This window comes from Ascidiella aspersa, chromosome 8 (genome assembly GCF_963924565.1).
Source record: "Ascidiella aspersa chromosome 8, kaAscAspe10.2, whole genome shotgun sequence".
Taxonomy (NCBI): domain Eukaryota; kingdom Metazoa; phylum Chordata; class Ascidiacea; order Phlebobranchia; family Ascidiidae; genus Ascidiella; species Ascidiella aspersa.
In genome coordinates, this window is record NC_139454.1 from 13,536,774 (window position 1) to 13,558,812 (window position 22,039).

A 22,039-nucleotide genomic window follows, 5' to 3' on the forward strand; every position below is an offset into this window, starting at 1 on the left:
TATATATTATATGTCAAAATCAAACCTATTCAGTGTAGTTGTGTTGAAAATTTTCCATTGTTTTCACAAAAACAAACAACATATATACAATATACATATACTTTCTCAGTTTTTCCTCACCCAACATCACACTGCTTCTTATTTTCAATTTTCTTTGACATTCATGTGTGTTTGCTACTCAAATGTTGCCAGACTAACAAACAAATTAAACTAGGAACTTTTGCAATAGATGTTAATTGTGAATGACAAATGTGGTGCTAGAGCAACAAAAACATTTTGTCTAAATGTGTAACAAATACTCTTAAAATTTGTTGCCATTGGGCGTTTTCTTGAACATGCACAGGCAGTGCACATGCAGTTTTTAACTCTTAACCCAAACTTATATGTTACTCAATTACCATATTGACAGAATACATAAATGAAGGAGATGAAATAGTTGATATAGATTTGAATCCAATATCTCACCATGCTTATTATCCATCACAACAAACTTTCATTCAAGTTTCATCAGTTCACTTGGACCGAAATTTTCCCTTCGGAAGAAAATATTATTATTTTTGTAGGTTTTTCACACACGCCTTGCCTTTGCTTATAAAAGCAAGATATATCTACATTCTACACTGGCAATGATTAAAAACAAATGATGCATTGAAATGACACTTGTTGATTGTCTAATCTTGCCACTCTCTTTAACACACCTGCACATTTGTAAAATTGTCAAAAAATTAAAACAGGCACATTGCATTCATAGTGTTTATATGATTATGTTGGAATACTCTGCATGGTACCACCACCATACTCATGGAAATGTATTTATTTTACTAACGTTTAAATTATTTTATTGCAGCCTGTGATTGTAATAGTGCTTATACACTTGGATCATGTGAGCCCAACACTGGTCGCTGCTATTGTAAAGTCCAGTATGCTGGGGATCGATGTGACCGCTGTGCACCAGGCTACTACCAATTTCCAGAATGCAAGCGTAAGCAGATTAATCAATGTTTGTTGTGTAAATTTGTTCTTACAGATATGATACAAAAAAGTGGTAAATGTGTGGCTGACAATTGTGTATTAAACACATGAACATGCATAATCAGTGGCTTTACATGTTTAGAGTGTATTTTGCCATTTTCAAGTGTGTATTGTTTAGACACTAATGTCTGTTCCATGTGCCGTACCACACATATTAAACCTCTCATTAAAATATATTATTCTTACAGCTTGTGATTGCTACTACAATGGAACTTTAAATGAAGTTTGCTTGCCAGTAAATGATGAAGCATGTCCTTGTCGATACAACTTTGCTGGAAAGTATTGTACGGAATGTGCACCAGGGTTTTTTAACTTTCCTGAATGTCAAGGTGTGTTGTACCTACCAATAACTGTCTGTTAAAACAGTTTGCAACAAATGTCAAATCCTGTTGTATTGTTGCACTAAGATCTTTTTAAATGTAGTTTTTCAATTGCAGTTTGTGACTGCCATGAAGATGGTGTTGCCTCAGATGTGTGCGATCAATTCACTGGTGAATGTCCTTGTGTTGATGGTTATGCTGGAGCTATGTGTGACCAGTGTGCTAATGGTTATTTTAATTATCCGCTTTGTCAAAGATGCCAATGTAGTGATGTTGGAACTACGGCAGAAGTAAGCTTTATTTGAATTAGTTTAGCTTTATATTTTCTGTTGAAACTTTACCCTTGAAAGTGGAAATATTTGTATTAAGAAATATAATTTGTTTTCTTACCATGCCTTGTTTTTGTTATGTTGGTTCCGTTTTACTTCTATAGGTGTGTGATGCACAAACTGGGGAATGTTTCTGCAGTGAGAAATATTCTGGGCTTAGCTGTGATGATTGCAAAGCTGGATATTTCGGATTTCCCCTTTGTCAGGGTATGGCATCTAGCATTGTTGAAAAAGCAAATGTGGACATACTTAATGTGCTGCTTTTTTATTGTCACTGTTTTTCGTACTAATATTGAATCCTGAAAATGTTCATTATGTTTTGTGGATCTAGTTCTATTTTAGTTTACTTATAGTACCTTTTTCTTTAGAATGTCAATGCACTGATCCAGGTAGTCTGGACAATTCATGTGATTCAAGAAGTGGACATTGTGTATGCAAACAAAATTACCAAGGTGATAGTTGTGATCAATGTGCAGCTGAATATTATGGGTGAGTATATATACATATTAATGTATGTGTTTAAATTGTAAGGGAGCTGGCAAATTACATTTAGTGCCAACTAGTATTAGTTTGCCTTCTAACTTTATGAATGTATTTATTTAAAACATAACTTTGTTTTTTTATTGTAGTTATCCAAACTGCATTGATTGTGCATGCAACGTATATGGTTCTCTTAAAACTACATGCGATCCTGTGACTGGAAAATGTCTTTGTCGGGACAACATCAATGGTCAGAGATGTGATGAATGCTCCCCAGAATATTTCAACTTCCCTAGTTGTGAAGAGTGTAGTTGTGATGTCAGAGGAATTGTCTCTGTTGTGCCTGGAGTTTGTCTTGCATTTAGCACTGTAAGTCCAATAGGTGCAGTATTTGTGAACTAGATTCTACTTAGTATGCCTAAACAAATGAGATATATATCTTAATTCTTTCTATGCTTTTTTGTGTTAGGGACAGTGTGAGTGCAAGGACAATGTCATGGGAAAGAACTGTGATGCGTGTAAACCACTTCATTATGACCTTGAGCGTGGATGTGTAAGCTGTAACTGCTTTATCCAAGGAACTCTTGATGGTGTTGGCGAATGCGACAGAGAGGTGGTGCACATCAATTAGTTTATATTTTTTCTCACTATTTTCTTTAAATCCTTATAATTGACTAAAGGATGGTCAGTGCTGGTGTCGTCCATATACATGTACCCAGCGATGCTCACAATGTGAAGATGGGTTTTTTGGACTTGAGGAATTAAATTATCTTGGTTGTACCAGTTGCCAGTGTGATGTTGGTGGAGCAATGACCTCTCAGTGTGACAAAAATGATGGCCAGTGTCGGTGTAAGGATGGAATTGGTGGCAGGCGATGCACCAGGTATTTTTTATGTCAAGTTTGTCATATTTTATGTTAAGTTAATAAATGGTAAACTTGTACTGTAAAAACAATTAATTAAATGTTTTTATGTATTGTTTTTTATTAACTTCTAGAGCACTTGATGGTTTCTTTTATCCTACGTTGTATCAATACCAATATGAGTTAGAAGATGGACAAACCCCAGATAGCAGAATTTTGCGTTACGGATTTAACAACACCGTTTTTCCTGACTACAGCATGAGTGGTTATGCTGAATTTTCTGTTGTACAGGTAGTTAAATTGTTATTCTTAACATGTAGCTTCTAAGTATGTAAAAGTAATAGCTTGTGTTTTTAAATTAGTTTGCTAAGTTGAATCAAATGGTCTTTAATTTGTCTTTATATAAGTGGACATGTTATTTGGGTTTCATATCGCTAAATGTAAACATTTATATTGTTGTTCTTGTGTGCATGACTGTTTTTCAGTACCTTAATTTTAATAAGCTTTCTATGTTTAAGTTTTAACATTTTGTATTTAAAACAAAAAAATTAACCATTTGTCCCAACTAATATCGCAGCCAACAATAGTGATGCATTTGTTGATGGAACAGCATAACCTGTATCGTGTGCTTGTGCGTTATGCTAACCCAACTGATAAGGCTATTGCTGGTAGTATTTCATTTTCGGCTTATTTGGATGGAAATGGTCATAGTGACAACTCAAGTTCGGCAAATAAATGTCATGATTGTAAGTGGCATAACTTTGCTAGAATTGGTTTGCGGTAGCGCATGGTTTGCAGTAATATTTTGACCACATAAATGAACAGCATCATTTTTTCAATGCATGAGCAACACGTTTAAAAAAAATTATGCCTTGAATGAAGAATGGTTTGACAGAGTACATTCCTGTCATATTGTATGTTTTAGGAGTGCTTTAATTTTTTGCATGATGTGTAACTTATCCACATATGAATTCACTTTACTGACCATTTGAGACTCCCTGTTCCCTGTTTTTGTAAGCATACCGTTACCTAATTTGTATAAATACCACCCCCAGCGAAAGGTTATTGTACCTGTGACCATCTACAATGGTGGCTTGTATCGACTGATGTTCCGCTACGTCAATGCTGGATCAGCGGCAACAAGGGTGAATGTAACAGTCACACCAAATTCTGCTTCAGGTTTATTTTAATTATAAAATAGTGTTATGTTGACTCTTTACAAAAAAAATACTACCAAGTAAAAATATTTGTTCGGCATGATGAATTGATTTTTAAGGGTTATATGCATGTGTTTTGGTTACAAACATGTTTTACACCTGTGTAACTTAATGAACTTTGGAATTGCAATTTACTAAGAAAATATAAATAAATTTGCACCACACCAACATCAAAATGATTTTAACAATCACCCACTACATACATGGCACACAAAAAATAAGACGATAGGTATAAAATTATTTTCATGGATTTTATGTACAATGTGTATTAAATTTTGCATGCTTTTCTGCATGTATATTTGTATAGGTTATTTTCTCAAAATTAAAAAAAGCAATATTGGAGAACCGCTAAACCGATCACACCAAATTTTGATTATGAATTTAGTCTGAATATCAGCACTCAACATAAAATTTGTGATAATATGAAGTTATTATATGTTTGCACAGACATGCCACTGAACAAAATTTATATTTATTTAATTATTATTAAAACTAAATGTAATTGAAATACGTGAATCTCTTGCAGACAATAAACTGATTCTGCTCTCTTGACTATTTATATTTAGGTTTATAGTATAAACCGGTATATATAGCATAAAAGTTTGATTTTTCATAACATCAATTATAACATCAACTGTTGTTAAATGACAAAGGTACGGATCAAAGCATACCTGTAAACTTTGAAGTTTCAAATAACCCTCGAATGCTCACCGTTTCAAATCCACCTGTCCTACTAAACCGTGGAACTTGGATTGTGGCCATTGAGGCTCAGCCAGGTAATTGGTTATATCTGCTCTATGAAATTTTTCTGTGTTTTATCTGCGTCTCAAAACGTTTAACCATCATTTGTATGTGTGCAAAACAGGACTCCTTATTGATTACCTGGTTCTGCTGCCTTCAAATTTCTATGAACCCGGCATCTTACAGCTTTCAGCTACGAGCCCATGCATCCCAACATTAACTGTCACAGGAAAAGAGTGTGTCATGTTTACACATCTCAACTTAGCCAAATTCCATCCTTTAGATGTGACTAGTCAAGTAGATAGAAGCAGGTAAACTTTTTGGTGTTTAAATGTATGTTCTTTGTATAAAGAAAAGCAAGGTCATAATTTGATTTTTAAGGTAATTTGAAAGCTAACAAATATGTTCTACATTATCTGCCTCTTTTAGGCTTTTTAGTCCTTCAACTGCTCACCCAGAAATGGTAAGGATTGATGCTACTGGGGCAAATCCTGAACATCGGTCCCTTTTAACTGAAATGAACTTACCCAGAGCTGGAAAATATGCTCTTGTTTTGGAATATTCAAGCAATGTTAACAGGTTTGTTTCCTGTCTTTTTGTTTACTAAAACTATTAAATCATCTGCTAAAGCTTTTTGAAATATTAATTTTAATGATGCAATTTCCTTCAGAATGCAAAGAGCTAAATTGACAGTCACTGATGGAGCCACCAATTCATACAACTCAAAATTTAACATTTATGCTTGTCCATATTCGTTTTTATGTCGACAAGTTGCCCTTGGAGTCCTTAATGATGTTCAGGTTGGTGTTTCTTAAAATCTAAGTGGTATTAAATGCCTGATAGTTTTATAATATTTTTGTGTTCTCTTAAGGTGTTTGATGTGTCCCTTCCTGTCATGCGGGTTACCATTGACTCTGAAAGTGGCGACACATTTTTTGTTAAGTCTCTTACTGCCATTCCATTAGAAGACTGGAACATGGAATTAGTTGAACCTAAAGCAAGATGTATTACTTTGACTGGACCTGAATTTGACCAGTATGTTGTCGGTGAAATAAAACCTTTTGCTTAGCCACTAGGGCCATGATATAATTATGGTAATTTATCAGGATGACTTTAAAGCAGGGGTGTCCAACTCAAACATGCCGGCGTGCCAATTTTTAGCTTATAACTTCTTCCCATGCCAGAGATTCGTAACCGAACCAGTTCTTTTTAATCATAAAAGCGCTTATTTTACCAATAATAAGAACGTTTATTTAAACTTAAAAAAAAAACTGTCTAGTAGAAATGCGCATCACTACATCAAAGTGTCTCTCGGTGAGCTGACTTTTGTTTCTTCACATCAAGCTATATAATATTATGTGAATTCTAGCCTCCACACAGCATAATGTTACTATATCAAAAGTAATTGTTGGTTGTCGTGATTGCCGCGATTATTTTATGTTGTGAACAAACAATGGTATATTGCAAACAAATTGGCTGTATAACAAACTTAGTATTTTCTGACAATTGGCTGACAAAACAAACTGAGCTTTTATGGCAATTGGCTAAATAACAATTTTAGTATTTTTTGGGAAGGGCTTGCGTGCCATTTTTTATTAGGTCACATGCCACATTTGGCACGCGTGCCGCTTGTTGGACACCCCTGCTTTAAAGGGTCTATTTACAGCTGCATACAATCAATAAACATCTAAGAGTAAAATTGTTTCAAAAGTGTTTCTAATTAATAGGTGCATTGCAACCTCATACAAAGTTCCATTTGGATCTTCACAATTTCTGCCTCCACAATTATCTACTGACATAAATGGAGAACAACCACCAACAGACAGGCCAGATTCTATTAGAGATGAAAATGTTGATCTTGTTTATCTTGATGGTGCAGATGAAAACTCCAATGAACAAACAACATTGCAAATTCCAATGGACTTGAAACCTGGCCGGTAGGTGTAAATTAACATTTAAGTTGTTTTAGGTAGTATTTTTAATTCAAAAACTTATTGGTCGACTTATCCTAATTTTCTGTTATTTGCAGATATGTTTTTTTGGTTCAATACTACAATCCTGATTTTACCAGCTTTGCACCACGAGTGGTTATTGATAGTGGCGTGGCCTCCACTGGATCTGCCAATGTCTCATATTGTCCATTTAGTGAGGGTTGTAGAGGTGTGGTGACAACTGATGATGGGCGTGTTGTCATTGATGTTACTGTGCCAACTACTACATTTACCATGTCTGTTCCAGAAGGTTAGAATTTGCAAAATGTAGCCGGTTAATGACCTACTACATTCATGCTTCTGGTCTGTTGTGGGGCAAAGTCCTTTTTTACAAGTTTACTTATACTTTGCAGATAAAGCCTTTTGGGTTCAATATATTTTGGTTGTGCCAGAAGAAAATTATCACCGCAGCTTGTTGAATATTGTTCCTATTGATAAGTCTAGCGATTTTATTCGTCAATGCAGTGATGGACAGGTACCTACATCATTTGTATTTTAATAGATTAAATTAATTTCTAATGTCTCTTTAAACATAAAAAATCATGCCGGATGTCTCTATAAAAAATTATGCTGGATGGTTTTATTTTTTGTATAACATATATTTTTATAGGACTTCTATAGGACTCTAAATAATCCAAGTGAATTTTGCCGTGAATCAATATTTTCACTGACTGTTGATTATAACGATGGAGGTCTCTCTTGTAATTGTTCTGGAGCTGGAACAATTGGAGGCGGAGATGCATTATGCACGGTTTGTTTAAAACAATTATTTATTGCGTTTTGCTATTTGTTGCTGGACTTAGTTTTAAAAACAATTATTTGTTCTTAAAATAATCTTGTAATGTTTAATTGGCAACAGGAATACGGAGGTCAATGTCCATGTAAGCCAAACGTTATTGGACGCCAGTGTACTACATGTAAGACTGGCTTCTATGGTTACCCTGAGTGCAAGCCATGTGATTGTAATGGAGCTCTTTGTGACACAGTAAGCATTGTTTTAAAAAATGTCTGACGTAACATGTTCTGCCTTTAAAATTGATATTAAACTATGGTGTTTGTAAACTATTCTCATTACATATTTTTATGTTAGGTCAATGGAGATTGCATATGCCCACCAAACACTGTGGCTCCTGGATGTAACATTTGTGCCCCCTTTACCCACTCCTTTTCACCTGTTGCTGGGTGTGAGGATTGTGAGTGTGATGTGGAAGGTGTTATAAATATAAATGATACTGGTTGTGATCCCATTAATGGACAGTGCAATTGCAAAGAACATGTTGCAGGCCACAAGTAAATATACCCCATTACTAATATACTATTTTCTGGTATATATATATAAGTGTAGCTAATTTATAGTTAGTTTAATGTAAATTTTAATATTTATATTTATCCTGATAGATGCGACAAATGTGTACCAGGCTACTTTGGCTTTCCTAACTGTCAAAAATGTGTTTGTGATGAACGTGGGTCAGCATCGCATGGTTGTGATAGCACAACAGGCCAGTGTATTTGCAAAGAAAATGTTGAGGGACTACAATGTGATCGATGCAAAGAAGTAAGTACTATTATTTTACACTTTAAACATGTTATCTGTGTCATTTAATAAATTTCTCTCTCTAGGGAACAATATACCTTGATAGTGAAAATCCACAAGGCTGTACAAAATGCTTCTGTTTTGGTGTCGGCACAGGATGCAGTCAGTCTCAGTATCCATTCACTGAAATCTATGATATGGAAGGATGGCGACTAATAGGACTTGTCGAGTATGTCTAAAGAATAATAAAACCAAAATGAAGGTAAAGCTGTAATTTCAAAAAATTAATTTCGTTTTGTGATTGCTTAGTGATCCTGATGTTGTGAGCACTAACAATGGACAAACAATAAACGTTGATGTTGATCTCTATGGTGGCCAGAAAGAACCTAGCAAACCAAACCTGTATTGGGCGGCACCAAAGGTAAATTATATTGAAAATCATGTTTTGAACAATATGAAAACTCAAAATGATAGGCTGTACCTTTAATTTTTGTATGCCAACTATTCCCACCAGATATTCTCAGTCGTATAATTTAAATTAACAACCAACTGAATGGTTGAAAAAAAGTTTTTTTTTTTGTAGTTTTTGTAATTAGTTTAAAAAAATTAAAAAAAACTGAAACAAACAAATATGAAAATATTTTATGCTGTCTTTGTGCAGTCCTAATATGCACATGTGGTTTTTGATCTATTTGTTTTTTAAGAACTATTCCGGAGATTTTGTTGGATCTTATGGTGGTGAACTGAGATACACAGCAACAGATTCAAAAGGTGGTCGAGGTGATTCAGATGCCGGTGGTTCATTTGAAATTGCTGCTCCTTTGCTTGGAAACATTCCTGATGTCATACTAAAGGTAAACTGGTTGACTGTTTTGTTTTTTGCTGATCATCTGTAAAACAACATATCTATATTTTTACAGGGTAATAACTGGGAAATTGGTTGGGTGAATCCAGATCCATCTACAACTGTTCGTCTCAAGTTGATTGAGGAAAACTTCAAATATGTTGACACTGGTAACATGTCACACATTTTTGTTTCTAATTTGGCCTAACTTTTAATTTTTCAACTTATCTAAGTTTCTGTGTTTTATACATTTTTAATCGCTGACAGCTAGACAGCTGTAGTCTAGCAAAGTTACTAGGTGTTACTAGGCAAGGTAAAATATTTTATGATGTTAAAAAGATACATATATTATATATATATCGCTAGCAAAGTCATGTCAGTATATCCTAATTCAAATCATTTGTTTAAACATCGTATTTTTACAGGAGTACAAGTAAAAAGGCCGGATATGATGATGGTGCTAGCTGACCTCCGTGCTGTCCACATTCGAGCATCCCCTGATATTAACATTAGAAGTGTCTCACTTGACAATGTGGTCATGACAACAACTGATTATTTCTTGCCAATTGGATCTGCTCCAGCCATTCCTGGGGTTGAAGAGTGCTCCTGTCCCCCAGGTAAGTCTTATAATTAAATTATATCCTATTTATTTAAATTTGTTTATTGCCATGTTACAATAAACTTAAACTTTGCAGAATATGTTGGACATTCTTGCCAGGAGTGCAGCAGTGGCCATTACAGAAAAGAGAATGGACCTAACCTGGGTTTCTGTCTTCCGTGTAACTGTTATCCAAATTGCATTTCCTGTGATGAAAGTGGAGATCTAAAACAAAATGACTCTTGTCTTCATAACACAGTAGGTGTATTTTAAACTTTAATGTCAAAGTACCTTTTAATGAAAACATTAATACAATTCACTTCCCATTGTTATTTAGGCTGGTGATGACTGTGGAATTTGTAAAGATGGTTACATTAAAAACACAACAAGTGGTAAAGTTGAATCATGTCAACCATGTCCCTGCCCGTTCCCAGATGTTGATGGGAACTTTGCTGATACCTGTGAAGAATTGGATGGTGAGCATTCTGGAATATTGACATTGTTGTATTTTGCATTAAACAAAATGTATTTCTATATTTTCGGGTCTTTTTTTTAAAGGTGAACTGATATGCCATTGCCAACCTGGATATGCTGGTGAAAGATGTGAGCTATGTGCCTCTGGTTATTTTGGCAATCCTGCAATCCGTGGTGGCTCATGTCAGAGATGTAATTGTCATGGCAACCTAGATCCCAACCTAATAATGGAAATTTGTGATCCTTTTACTGGTAAATTTTGAAGAGTTTTATGACAAATAACCTTATCCTTGAAAAGTTATTTAATTTCAAAACTCAATTGGTTTATTACAGTATGTCATTGTCGGGTCACTTTTATTCATTAGTTTTAATTATAGATTTATCACCTTTTGTGTTTTGGACATGGTTTGTAAATATATTATAAATATATATAGGTGCATGCAGTGACTGCATGTTTCACACTGGAGGAAAATACTGTGAGCGTTGCGCAGATGGTTACTTTGGTGACGCAATCATCTCTAAAAATTGTACAGCATGTTCCTGCAACTCCTGTGGGACTGCTGTCTGTGATCACATTATGGGCCACTGCTCCTGTCAGGCAAATGTCATTGGCAAACTATGTGATACTTGCAAGCCAGGTATTTTTTTGATATTATCTTTCTTCAAAATTACAACCTACAGACAGGCCGGAATAGAGCATATTTTAAACTTACCAGGTTATATGATTGATAATATTTGATACAGTCCAGCTGGTCATGGTGTTGCATTGAAAAATGGGATAAATTTAAAGGTTAATATTATAATGCAGGTTTCTATAATTTTCAAACTTGCACTGGATGCCAAGGTTGTGACTGTGCAGAGGGTGCACTGAACTCTCAGTGTGACATAACAACCGGACAGTGCCTTTGTGCACCAAACATTGTTGGCAAGGCTTGTGACCGCTGCGCTCCAGGATTCTATGATTACTCACCGATGGGATGCAAACGTAATTTGCATAAAATATGCACCAATTTGTTTTTAATGTTGTAACCCTGAAATAAAACCTGTTTTTCAAATTTTGAATTTAGCTTGTCAGTGCCATAACAATGGGCCTTGTAATCCAAAGAATGGCCAATGTGAGTGTCCCCCTGGTATTACTGGTGAGCAATGTGACCAATGCAAACTTAAAAGGCACATTCTACAGCCTGGACAGGAAACATGTACAAGTATGTCCTAATTAAATACCACTTTAATGTTTCATTATTGTAATGATATTTTAATTTTTAGAATGTGGTACCTGTACTGATGATTTGTTGGATGATGTTGAACCTCAGACAATGAGAGTGCTTCAGACAATTAGTGAACTTAAAAATGTTTCTTTGGGAGTATATGCGTATAGGAGACTAGAAAGCCTAAATGAACTAGTCAGTACAGCAATGGTGGGTATTTTTTAGCGACCTGCACATATTATTTCCATTTTTTTAATTATATTAATTCTATAACCAGAATCACTGAAATATTTTTACACAAAACCACAGCAAACTGTGATCTAGACTTGATATGGTACAGTAGATCCCCTTTTATTTGAAGTTTATGGCCAAGTCGTGAGTTCGAACCGCATCGCAGTTGTTTTCTAGTCGGCCTTGCTTGCCTGAAATCCTAAAGTGATCAACTGAGGCCCCTGGTATATCATTAGTATCTTTTTGTTCAAAAAAGTTTATTATATCTTGTAGAACAACCTTGAAATGGATGAGGGTTTAATTTCTGCGGATGTTACGAATGTTCATGACTTGTTGAATGGAGACTTCGGTGTGATGTCTGGCAGTGGAGTAAATGTAAGATTAATTTACCATGTACAGATACTATATTTTGTGCAGTTTACTAAGTTCTTTACTTAGTTTAATTTTTTTACAGTGCTTGTAAAAAGCAGTTGTGTGATGCTTTTTCTAAGTTTTAAATGTGTTTGTATATGTTGTAGAACCAAAATAAAGTAATGTAATCACTAGCCTTAATGCTAAAGTGATTAAAAATGATTTGCATGTTCTGTTATTAATGTCAATTTCAATGGTTTAGAATCTAAACTTTAGATTCTATAATGTGGGTTCTAAGCAGGTTTGTGGAGTCCCGACTTCACTCACTTATGACTCTTCGCAATCAGCATATATTTCACCTATAACATTATATAGTTTACATAGTCTTCCGTCGAGTCTGATCCCATTGAAATTGCTTGCTTGCTTGTTTAATTGTGGTTGGCTTTTTGCGCTATACAGACAAACGAGATGTCCGGGGCTTCATCAACTGAATTAGGTGAAATGACATCATCGCCAGTTAAAGAGCTTGATAATCAAATTACAAAAATTGAGAATGATGTGAGTAGATATACATTATCACCCTCATTCAGTGCATGCTGTCATCTGTACTATTGTTGCATTATTTTTCTTGCTTTTACCTTTTGGTGTGGTTTATGGTAATTAAATCATAAATTGCCTTCAGCAATTTTATCTGAATTACTGCAAATTTTAAAACTTTATATAATAATTTTGCACCATTTTCTTGAAAAGAATTAGTGACTTTTGGTGTTTATTTCATGTATTTTATAAAACATTTTTACACTGTTAGAGCGTAGAACATTATAGTATAACCTTTCAGGTTTCCCAAATGTGCAATCACACTGATGTTTTGATCAGCCGTGTGCGCTCCACAGAAAACAGAACAATGAATGCTTTAACAAATGCAAGAGATCTTGATGGTATTTCTTCCGAATTTTTATTTGAAACAAAAGATTTGTTACAAAAGGTGGGAAGGTGTTCTCAGGTTAAAAAGAGAACCAAAAAATAAATTATTTTTTTAATTTTGACAGTTGAGTAAAGAAGCATCTGGTGACTCTGATGACTATGCTCAAAAACTTTTGGATGCAGAAGCAGTATTGCAAACTATGAGAGAACGCGATTTCTATCCATTGCAGAAAATTGCTGATGATGAACTAACTCTAGCTCGTGGATGTAGGTTCTAGCTTAGGGTTATTTTAGTTTTGGCTTCCTTATTGTATCATAAAAATGACCAACCCCTTTTCTTATTTGTATCAATGTGACATATCCAGTATAGCATACCCATTTTTTGTCATTTTAGAAAGAACTGGTAAGCAAAATAACAAAGATAAGGTTTTTGTTCAACAAGCAGAACCCTACATTTTGTTACAAATACATTATCCTAAAAATTTATTTTTCTAAAATCTTATCACTGACAAAAAAGCAACTATTTGTTAATATAGAGATGTTTTAAATTCACAGTACTTGATCAAATGATGCTTGACTTCACATATCCTGCAAGTAATGCCTCTGCTAGTGTTGATGCTATCAGTAATGATCTAAACACCACACACAATAAGCTTAAGGATCTCAGGGCAAAAATGAACAATGCCACAGATCAGATAAATAGTGCAAGCACAGCAAATGCAGTAAACAGCAAAAACCTGACCAAGCTGAGGAATCTGATCAATGGTGAGTGTGCATGTGTGCAGTGGCCACAATCTGACTGTTTTGTCCTTGATTGTTTCTTTAAAGAACCCCCTTACTAAAAGCTGATTACTGTCTTTTTTCAGATATTGAATCAGATGCAGCAATGGGCACAGATCTCCTTGGTGATGCAGACCAGCTTTTAAACACTACACAAAGCTCTGTAAATGGCCCAATAAGAAATGGCATTGACGAGTTGGGAATTTTACAGGATGGTCTTGAACAAGAAATGAATGACCTTCGGCCATTTTTTGAAAAACTTCACAAGGATTTACAGATGGTCATTCCCATTGCCAATGAGGTTTGTGCTTATATAATTTTGTCTAGTTTTTTTAGGCTACTTACTGTGTGTAAGATTTTCTGTTTCACTGAGAGAAGCTTAAGTAATTCTTCATTTCTTACAAAATTTTAAATATTTAGTCACTTGCCAAGGCTGAACAACTTGCTGAAGATGCTGCCGCTCTTCAGCGCATAATTGAAAATGATGTTGATGCTCAAGATGCTGCAAATGCATACCAAAGAATTGTCATTGCTATGACAAAAGCAGCTAATGCAGCTGATGAAGCTCTCCAGGTGCAGAAACACAAATAGTAGTGCGGCGGTGTTTTCAAATAAATTCCAATGTATTCTTTGTATTTTAGTTAGTTTTTTGGTAATCATATGTTAAGTTCACCTCAAAGAGAAATGTAAGTGGTTTAAACACATTGTAGTTAAACAAGGCTCACTTTTTGGTTACTTTAAACTCTAATTGGGTAGATTGCCAACCTACTGAAAAAACACCAAGGTTGACAAGCTATTAAACGACATTTTATAGAAAGTATAATAACAATTTTTGCTACATAAATCTTGCAGGATGCAATACAAGCTGAAGCAAATGTTGCTGGTCAAAACCTTGAAGTTAAAGCGCAGATAGCTGAGAACAAAAGCAGCATCGTTTTATCTGAAACAGAGGATCTTAGGCTGAAAGACCTTGCCAAATTGCAGCAAAATATACTGGTGTGGATTGGCTTACTTAAATAAATTAAGGCTATAATAATCTTGATAGATAATTTATTTATTGTGTCGGAAGTTAGTTTCCAGGTAGCAGCGAAAGACTGTAATGTTGGTAAAATACATGTGTAAGCACACGGTTAGCATTAAAAAACAATAAATAAGAAAAAAATTATAAAACAACGGTATATCAGCCGCAATGGTGCAATAACTTTTTGTCTTTCCTGCTATTCTGCAGCTTTTATATGAAACTATATTAATGTTAAGGACACCAACGCAAATCTCACACACATGGAATCCCAAAGCAATGATGTTAAGACTGAGCATGCAACTATTATGAAAAAACTTGCTGCGCTCAGCCCTGGTAAGTTTTGTATGTTGGCTATGTGTTATAGATATTTCATGACATTGTGCAATAAAATGTATTATTTCAGGAAATATTGAAACCACTGTCAATGAAACAGTTACAGTAGCAGGACATGCAAGCAACTTGGCAGACGAGGCTAACAAACAGGCTCATGACTTAGAAGAGCAAATTCGCAATGCCCCTGACCCCAATGTTGATCTTGCAAGAGAACTTGAACTTGTCAGATCCACCAGTAAGTATACAGATAAGACTAAATGTTGTTGGATATTTAAAATTCTTTATTCCTTTATAAATGTGTAATGTAATGTTGCAATGTTTGTCAGTGGCAAGTTTGCCAGACATCACTGATGCAGAACAACAAACTAATGAATTGATGGCTAATGCACAACGCTTGCAAAAATTGGAAGTTGATTTTTCAATGGTTCAAAAGATTCAAGACATACAAAAGAAGATTGCCCTTACCAGAAATGTAGCCAACAGTGTAAGTAGATGGTTTATAAAATACCGCAAAATGGAAGTGTGTATGCACCTAGTAATATGATTGTTATTGGAATTTCAGGTCAGATCTTCAGTTAAATTCCAGTCTGGTCAAACACCACTAGAATATGTTGAGCTACGTACCCCAGTTACTGTTGTAAAAACTGAAGATGCTCTTTCAGCTGAATTCCTTGTCCATTTAGATGCAGCCGATGCTGACAATTCACTTATGTTTATTGGTGACGCAAAGGTATGTACGTTACATTTAACAGTTTTGTCTGTGTTAAACTAGTTAATATACTGTCAGCTGGGTTTTTTTAATATCATGTATGTTGGTAGTTCAATGGCTTTACCTAACATGCACTTTTTTATTTTTATTTTGCAGTCTATGGATGGTGATTACATGGCAGTAGAGACAAAAGGTGGCATTGTAAACTATCACTTTAAGGTTGGCAATGGTGTTGGTACCCTTACTAGTGACAACATTATCAACACTGCCGCATGGCACAAGATAACCATTAAAAGGTTTGTATATTTTATACATCTTACCAACCTTTAGTTCTGATGAAACTGTGAAAACAAATACACTAGCAAGAGCAAGCTAGAATAAGTTGAATGGCATTGTAAACATCCACATGCTAACTAATAGATAGAGACACAAATTGTGTTGTACTGTGTCAGAGTATCTGTTTCACCATTTTAGTTTGTTTGGGGTATTTTTGCAAAGGATGTGATTTAATATTACATTTAGTCAAGTAAAAATTGTATTTTGCCCTTCATTTCTTATTAGTTTCCTATCGCTTTTATTTATAGTTTAACAGCTGGTATTATTATGTGTGTACAAAGCTTAGTTAATTTTTCAGATACGTTGGGTTTAACCAATTCCTAATCTGCTGCAGACAATGCTTTAATTGAGTTTACATTGGCTATGCCTAAACTGGTCTGCTCAAGTTACCCTTTTTATTCTCATACTGATTTAGTGATACCCTACCTTTTGGGTAAACATGCTGTGGTCTGACCTGGCCCCAAATAATCCTTACTCATTACTATGGTGAAAAAAGCTATGGTGATAATTTTAATTAAACAAATGTAATGTTTACCAAAATTTGGCTAAGGTTTTCATACAGCTAAGTTAGATCACAAACTAGACTAACATGCTCAGTTAATTAGTATCAGTACCCAACCCAGTATCGGAAGAGTGTTGTTCAACTCATCTGGAATCTAGTAATGCACAGATTTCATCGGACATCTCTATGTGCAAACAGTTTTTGTAATAAAATACAACCTTTATGTATGCAATAAAATGTTACAATGGTTTGGTAGGCGTGGTAATAAAGGAACGTTAATTGTGGAGTATCCAACTGAGCCTGGCCGGGGAGATGGTTCTGCAGCCGCTTCTACAAATGCAGAAGAAAAGTCAACAATCACAAACGGCACAAATTTGATTTCAAGCATGGCTGCACGAAATATTGACTTTTACTTGGGTGGATTACCGCGACCGGTACTTATTTGATTTTAAGTTCTGTGTTTAAGACAAATTTGTATGCTTATGTAAACTGGTTGGTTCTGTTTACCAATCTCTACCTTAACGATAACTATATTAAACTAGGCTCCAGCTGCAATGCAAAACACCCAAGCAGATGCATGCATTAGTAATGTGCACTTAAATAATGAGAGTGTAGGAATATGGAATTTCAAATCCTATAATGGACCAAAGCCAGGAAGAAACTGCATCAGCGGGTAATTCACTTAAATATTTATTTAAATTCAATAAGTTGTTCAGTTGTCTTGGGTTGTAAATGTGAAGGGCTCTTTTGGTATTAGTTATTAACATGGTGAATAGAATTAAATTGAAACTATTACTTTATATTCCTAATTTTTAAAGCATAACATTTCTCTAGAAAATTAATTCGATTTGCTTGATACTATTTTTTGATATTGTATGATAATAATCATGTATTAACCCTAAGCAACAAACAAAGTTCTAACAATACTAAAAAAAATTTAAATTTGTATTGCATATCATTTTCTTCACTGCATGTTTAGCCTGTTGTCTTGCAACTTTTTATTAAAACCTTTTTTTCATTTCACGCTTACTAAAAGGCCGAATGGTTTGCTGGCGGAAATACCTACAGATAATGGGTAAGAATCTAGAATATTGCATGTTTCAACTCAAATCAGCCTAATTAACACCATATATTATGTCTATTTTATTTATTTTGTTTGTTAAAGCATGCCACAGAACAATATAATGATGTTTTGGTATATTTTGTTTCTGTTAATACAAAGGACATGGTATTATTATTACCTGTTTGTAGGCCATCAAGTTTGAATGAAGGAAATGTACGTTGGAGATTCCGTGGATATGGAAGTTATCTTCGAATTGCAAGGGATCAAACTCCATTCCTTAATAGGGAAAATGTTACCGCTCACTTTGTTGGATTCACCATTGACACTTTTCAGGATAACAGTTTACTGTTTTTAGTTGGAGAATCACCTGTAAGTTTTTCTAACCTGTTTTTTGTATAATAACAATAAGACAAAGGTGTTTTATCTTCTTAATTCATTCACAGGAGCAGTTCATGGCACTGGAAGTTGTGAATGGAAAGTTTAAGATGTCTTGGAACTTTGGTTTTGCTGATGGCCCCGTGAGCTCTGTGGTGGACAATGTTCCTGATATAACTCAAAACAACCGTGTTATTATCAGAGCTGGTGTAGCACCAATGCACAAAGTCATGGTGATGTCTGTTAATCTCGCGTAAGAACCAATACTTTTTCTTAAACAGAAAATTGACAAATATTTTCAAACCTACAAACTTGAAAGGTTTGTTATAAACTAAGGGTCGGCAACCTTTTTCTAGTCGCGGGCCAAACCAAACTCAGAAAGGTCTCTGCGGGCCGCTTTTAGTCTCTGCGGGCCGCTTTTTAGAAGAGCTAACTTAGTTGACAAAAATTTTACGCACTTGCGTAGTTAAAATAGTCCCAAAGTATTTTAAATAGACTCGTGTCTAATTTGTCCAAAGAGGCCGTGGGCCGGATGAATTTTATTGGCGGGCCGCATCCGGCCCGCGGGCCGTAGGTTGCCGACCCCTGTTATAAATAAAACTACAAATATCTTTACCACAGGAAGCTTAATATGGACTAGTTTAATCCTTGAAAAAAATATTACCAGACTACTTTTACCCCTTTTTGTATCTAATTTTCCATACTCTTTACAAAGTTAAAATTTCGAAAGAAATGTGCAGTTTTTAGAAGCATAATAAATAAAAATGTTGAAAAACATGATTTGCTATGCTTGCTAGAGTTTTTTTTTAATTTCACAAAACATACAATTAAGCCAAATGTGTATTTGTATATACATATAAAAGGTTTGCATGATAAAACACTTTAGGGAAAAGTAAACCCATCTAGTTATTTGTATAATGGCTTTGACCACATTCAAGCATATCATCTAGTCTCTACAATGTGTTTTAATATGTATTATTTCAGATTAAAGCTGCAAACTAAATTTCCTGCGGACAGCAAAATTAACATTACAGGAGATGTGTACATTGGTGGAATGTGGCAGAATGATAAAAATCCTGCGTAAGTTGTGTTATCATTTGCCAACCTTTTATGCCCCGTGGCCCCCTTCGAAAGGCTTTTAATCCTCGTGGCCCCCTCGATTATAAAAAAAAACTAGCTAGAATTTGTGGCGGCATTATTTTTTCTTCAGGAATTCTTTTTATCACAGTGATTTTTAGGTTTTGAGGGTAGTAACATCACCACCGAGCAGTGCAGACACTGTGCACAATTATGGCCGTCTCGTCTAACATTTGTGAAGCCAAAAGAGACAAAACTCTCTCACCATTTGCAAATTTTTGACATTTGATAACACAAAACCTTGTTTAAGCTTTGTGTAAAAACATATTTTCATTAGTAAACCTCTGAAAGTATGTGCAATTCAACTATCGTTCTGTTAAGCTTGCTTTGACCACGTAACACAATTAGTTTTGCAACAAAATTTATCAATGGAACAACCACAAAACTGAGTAAACTAGAAAAACATAAACGTTGGTTGTAAGTGATGTAACAATGTTTAGCAATTAGGCGACAGACAAAGAATTACAAGCTAGAGACATAGGCCTAGTCAGGGGGCCTGAGGGGCCATGCCCCCCCCAAAAAAACAATTATAAATATTTTACTCTTAATAATTTGTTTTTTTAGCAGTTATGAGCAGTAGGCTACCACAACAGTCGATCACACCTTTAATTGTCATGCACTGTTACGTCACAAACGATGTAGTTAATATTATGTTTCCTATACATAAATGTACTTTTACTACTTTTAGACATTTTTTTCTCTTTGAATGGTTTTAAGTGTTGCGTTAACATTCAGTCAGTTGCTGCTCGAAACGGCTTGCTAACATTGTTATTTGTCTTCGTTACGGCAGTTAATACAGTGACAAAACCTAAACAAAAAAGTTCAAACTTTTTGCCCCCCTTCCAAATTTTTTCGTCTTGCTACGCAACTGGCTTGAGGTCGACTGTTGCAAAACGTAATATTAGGAAAATAAAAATATTAGGAAATAAAAGTGTGCAAATGAATGAACGACTAACTATTTCTAATCAGAAATTTAATGGGACTCTTGTTGTATGTTTGCCCAACTTTTTGATTTGAACAAATCACATACTTATTTCTCTAAGCGTAGATGTTACTTCTTTTTAGCTATAATATTTTTTATTATTTTTAGATTCCGCAGTGTTTTGGAGAATTTTGACACATCATATCGTGGCTGTCTTTACAGTTTAAACTTCAATGCTCTTAACTTTGACATTCAAGACGCAACTGAAAATATTGGTGTTACACGTGGCTGTAAAAAAGAGGTTTGTTAGTGGTGATTGTCTGTAAATCCTTTACAAATTTTGCATCTATTATAATTATGAACATTGTTCCAGAGCTAGTCCCTATTTTTTAATAATAAACTTTAGTATCCCGAAGAGACCGTAGTGAAATTGTGCACAGTTTTGTAACTAATATTTTCATTTCAAGGATGCTCAAAACCTAAAACTTCAAGGCTCAGATTACATTATGTCAGATTCCGGAATGCTTAATGCAGAGCTTGATGGTACAGTTGTAATTAAATCTGATCATCCAAATGGATACATTTTAACTTCCAAGGATGCAGAGGTAATGCTGTAAATGTATGTTTGCCCATTTTATGCATGTTTTCTATAATACTCTTCTAAAATTTGTATTATTTTATACTTTTGGGCATGAAATTGTACTCATTAATTTATTAACCGCTTTTAACATTTATTTGAATTTCCTTTTGGTTGTTATTTTGTGCCCTTTTATATTTGTGTGATAAAACCATGAGTCGGCAACCTTCTCTTAGGCTCAGGCTAAAGCCAGTGTCGCCGGACTGTGATAAATTTGATAAACCTGTATCACGGGCCAAAGCAAGTGTCAGTGTGCCATAAAAATACATTTTTTTAATCTTTGAAACAAAATCATAGATATCTATCTTGACCAGATCTGGTCCGTAGGTTGCCGACCATGGTGATAACTTCAATTGTCTTGCTGTGTGTTTGTTTTTTTAGTGCCAGATCATAATTGCTTAGTGCTTTATTATCAGTAATATTGTGGTGACACACTCGGTCAGTGCTTCTCAACTTTTTTCACTTTTGTCACACTAACAGAGCACAAACTACTTAGCAACACACTACAAAGTATATGTTTATCGATAATCTACCACATCAGTCAAGCCACCATTCGAACCGGACAAGTAACCAGACAATTGTGTTATACTTCATATTTATGCCTAATGTAGTTTTTAAAACAGCAGCAAAGTTTAGGCAATGTGAACCGAAAAGATTATAGTAAGCACAAAATGCCAATAATTTTATAATCACATTTCATCGGTTTTGACCATATAACTATTCTTTTCTTCGTAGTTGAGTTACTATTGAAATTTGATTTGTGGCGATTTAATGTAGCATAGGTTTTAGAAAAGTTATACATTAAGAAAGTTCATAAAGTTACTACTGAATAATTACATAATCTTGAAATGCTTGTCTTGATAAACATTTTTCAATGTTTCTTCTACTATTAGATAAACCCTTCTGGCATGGTCTCGCACTGATAAGTATGTAAATACTATAACCCCGTTAAAATTTAAAAAGCTTTTGAGCCACCATAATCAACTGCGCTAAGTGATATTTTAATGAAAACAGTATATGCTGTAATAGTAAATAGCAAGAGTATTCGTGGGCATGACGCTTTGTAATATATTAAAGAACTGCACACT

General features: G+C 34.7%; 1 protein-coding gene across 3 annotated transcripts in view; it reads left to right on the plus strand.

Annotated features, from left to right (window-relative positions):
- The window catches only part of LOC146136225 (laminin subunit alpha-5-like), a 37,952-nt gene that overhangs the window by 2,894 nt on the left and 13,019 nt on the right, over positions 1-22,039 (plus strand). Inside the window, exons 8-61 of one of the 3 annotated variants that reach the window (XM_083395030.1) lie at positions 848-982; positions 1,221-1,361; positions 1,470-1,642; positions 1,786-1,888; positions 2,050-2,170; positions 2,311-2,530; positions 2,631-2,774; positions 2,842-3,044; positions 3,158-3,314; positions 3,601-3,769; positions 4,894-5,016; positions 5,106-5,292; positions 5,411-5,560; positions 5,652-5,781; positions 5,853-6,016; positions 6,709-6,918; positions 7,011-7,222; positions 7,326-7,447; positions 7,583-7,723; positions 7,832-7,957; positions 8,063-8,262; positions 8,371-8,527; positions 8,593-8,735; positions 8,816-8,927; positions 9,211-9,360; positions 9,427-9,520; positions 9,776-9,967; positions 10,046-10,206; positions 10,286-10,424; positions 10,507-10,674; positions 10,857-11,060; positions 11,231-11,407; positions 11,490-11,627; positions 11,689-11,840; positions 12,135-12,236; positions 12,672-12,770; positions 13,051-13,197; positions 13,262-13,403; positions 13,692-13,901; positions 14,003-14,217; positions 14,337-14,489; positions 14,769-14,912; positions 15,174-15,270; positions 15,341-15,505; positions 15,597-15,754; positions 15,833-16,000; positions 16,136-16,275; positions 17,074-17,251; positions 17,360-17,490; positions 18,069-18,249; positions 18,324-18,508; positions 19,240-19,335; positions 20,483-20,615; positions 20,782-20,919. In XM_083395030.1, coding sequence (XP_083251156.1) covers positions 848-982; positions 1,221-1,361; positions 1,470-1,642; positions 1,786-1,888; positions 2,050-2,170; positions 2,311-2,530; positions 2,631-2,774; positions 2,842-3,044; positions 3,158-3,314; positions 3,601-3,769; positions 4,894-5,016; positions 5,106-5,292; positions 5,411-5,560; positions 5,652-5,781; positions 5,853-6,016; positions 6,709-6,918; positions 7,011-7,222; positions 7,326-7,447; positions 7,583-7,723; positions 7,832-7,957; positions 8,063-8,262; positions 8,371-8,527; positions 8,593-8,735; positions 8,816-8,927; positions 9,211-9,360; positions 9,427-9,520; positions 9,776-9,967; positions 10,046-10,206; positions 10,286-10,424; positions 10,507-10,674; positions 10,857-11,060; positions 11,231-11,407; positions 11,490-11,627; positions 11,689-11,840; positions 12,135-12,236; positions 12,672-12,770; positions 13,051-13,197; positions 13,262-13,403; positions 13,692-13,901; positions 14,003-14,217; positions 14,337-14,489; positions 14,769-14,912; positions 15,174-15,270; positions 15,341-15,505; positions 15,597-15,754; positions 15,833-16,000; positions 16,136-16,275; positions 17,074-17,251; positions 17,360-17,490; positions 18,069-18,249; positions 18,324-18,508; positions 19,240-19,335; positions 20,483-20,615; positions 20,782-20,919 — 8,300 coding nt within the window. Of the gene's footprint in view, positions 1-847; positions 983-1,220; positions 1,362-1,469; positions 1,643-1,785; positions 1,889-2,049; positions 2,171-2,310; positions 2,531-2,630; positions 2,775-2,841; positions 3,045-3,157; positions 3,315-3,600; positions 3,770-4,078; positions 4,203-4,893; positions 5,017-5,105; positions 5,293-5,410; positions 5,561-5,651; positions 5,782-5,852; positions 6,017-6,708; positions 6,919-7,010; positions 7,223-7,325; positions 7,448-7,582; positions 7,724-7,831; positions 7,958-8,062; positions 8,263-8,370; positions 8,528-8,592; positions 8,736-8,815; positions 8,928-9,210; positions 9,361-9,426; positions 9,521-9,775; positions 9,968-10,045; positions 10,207-10,285; positions 10,425-10,506; positions 10,675-10,856; positions 11,061-11,230; positions 11,408-11,489; positions 11,628-11,688; positions 11,841-12,134; positions 12,237-12,671; positions 12,771-13,050; positions 13,198-13,261; positions 13,404-13,691; positions 13,902-14,002; positions 14,218-14,336; positions 14,490-14,768; positions 14,913-15,173; positions 15,271-15,340; positions 15,506-15,596; positions 15,755-15,832; positions 16,001-16,135; positions 16,276-17,073; positions 17,252-17,359; positions 17,491-18,068; positions 18,250-18,323; positions 18,509-19,239; positions 19,336-20,482; positions 20,616-20,781; positions 20,920-22,039 lie in introns of all 3 variants that reach the window. The other 2 variants (XM_083395031.1, XM_083395032.1) reach the window with 2 other exon arrangements.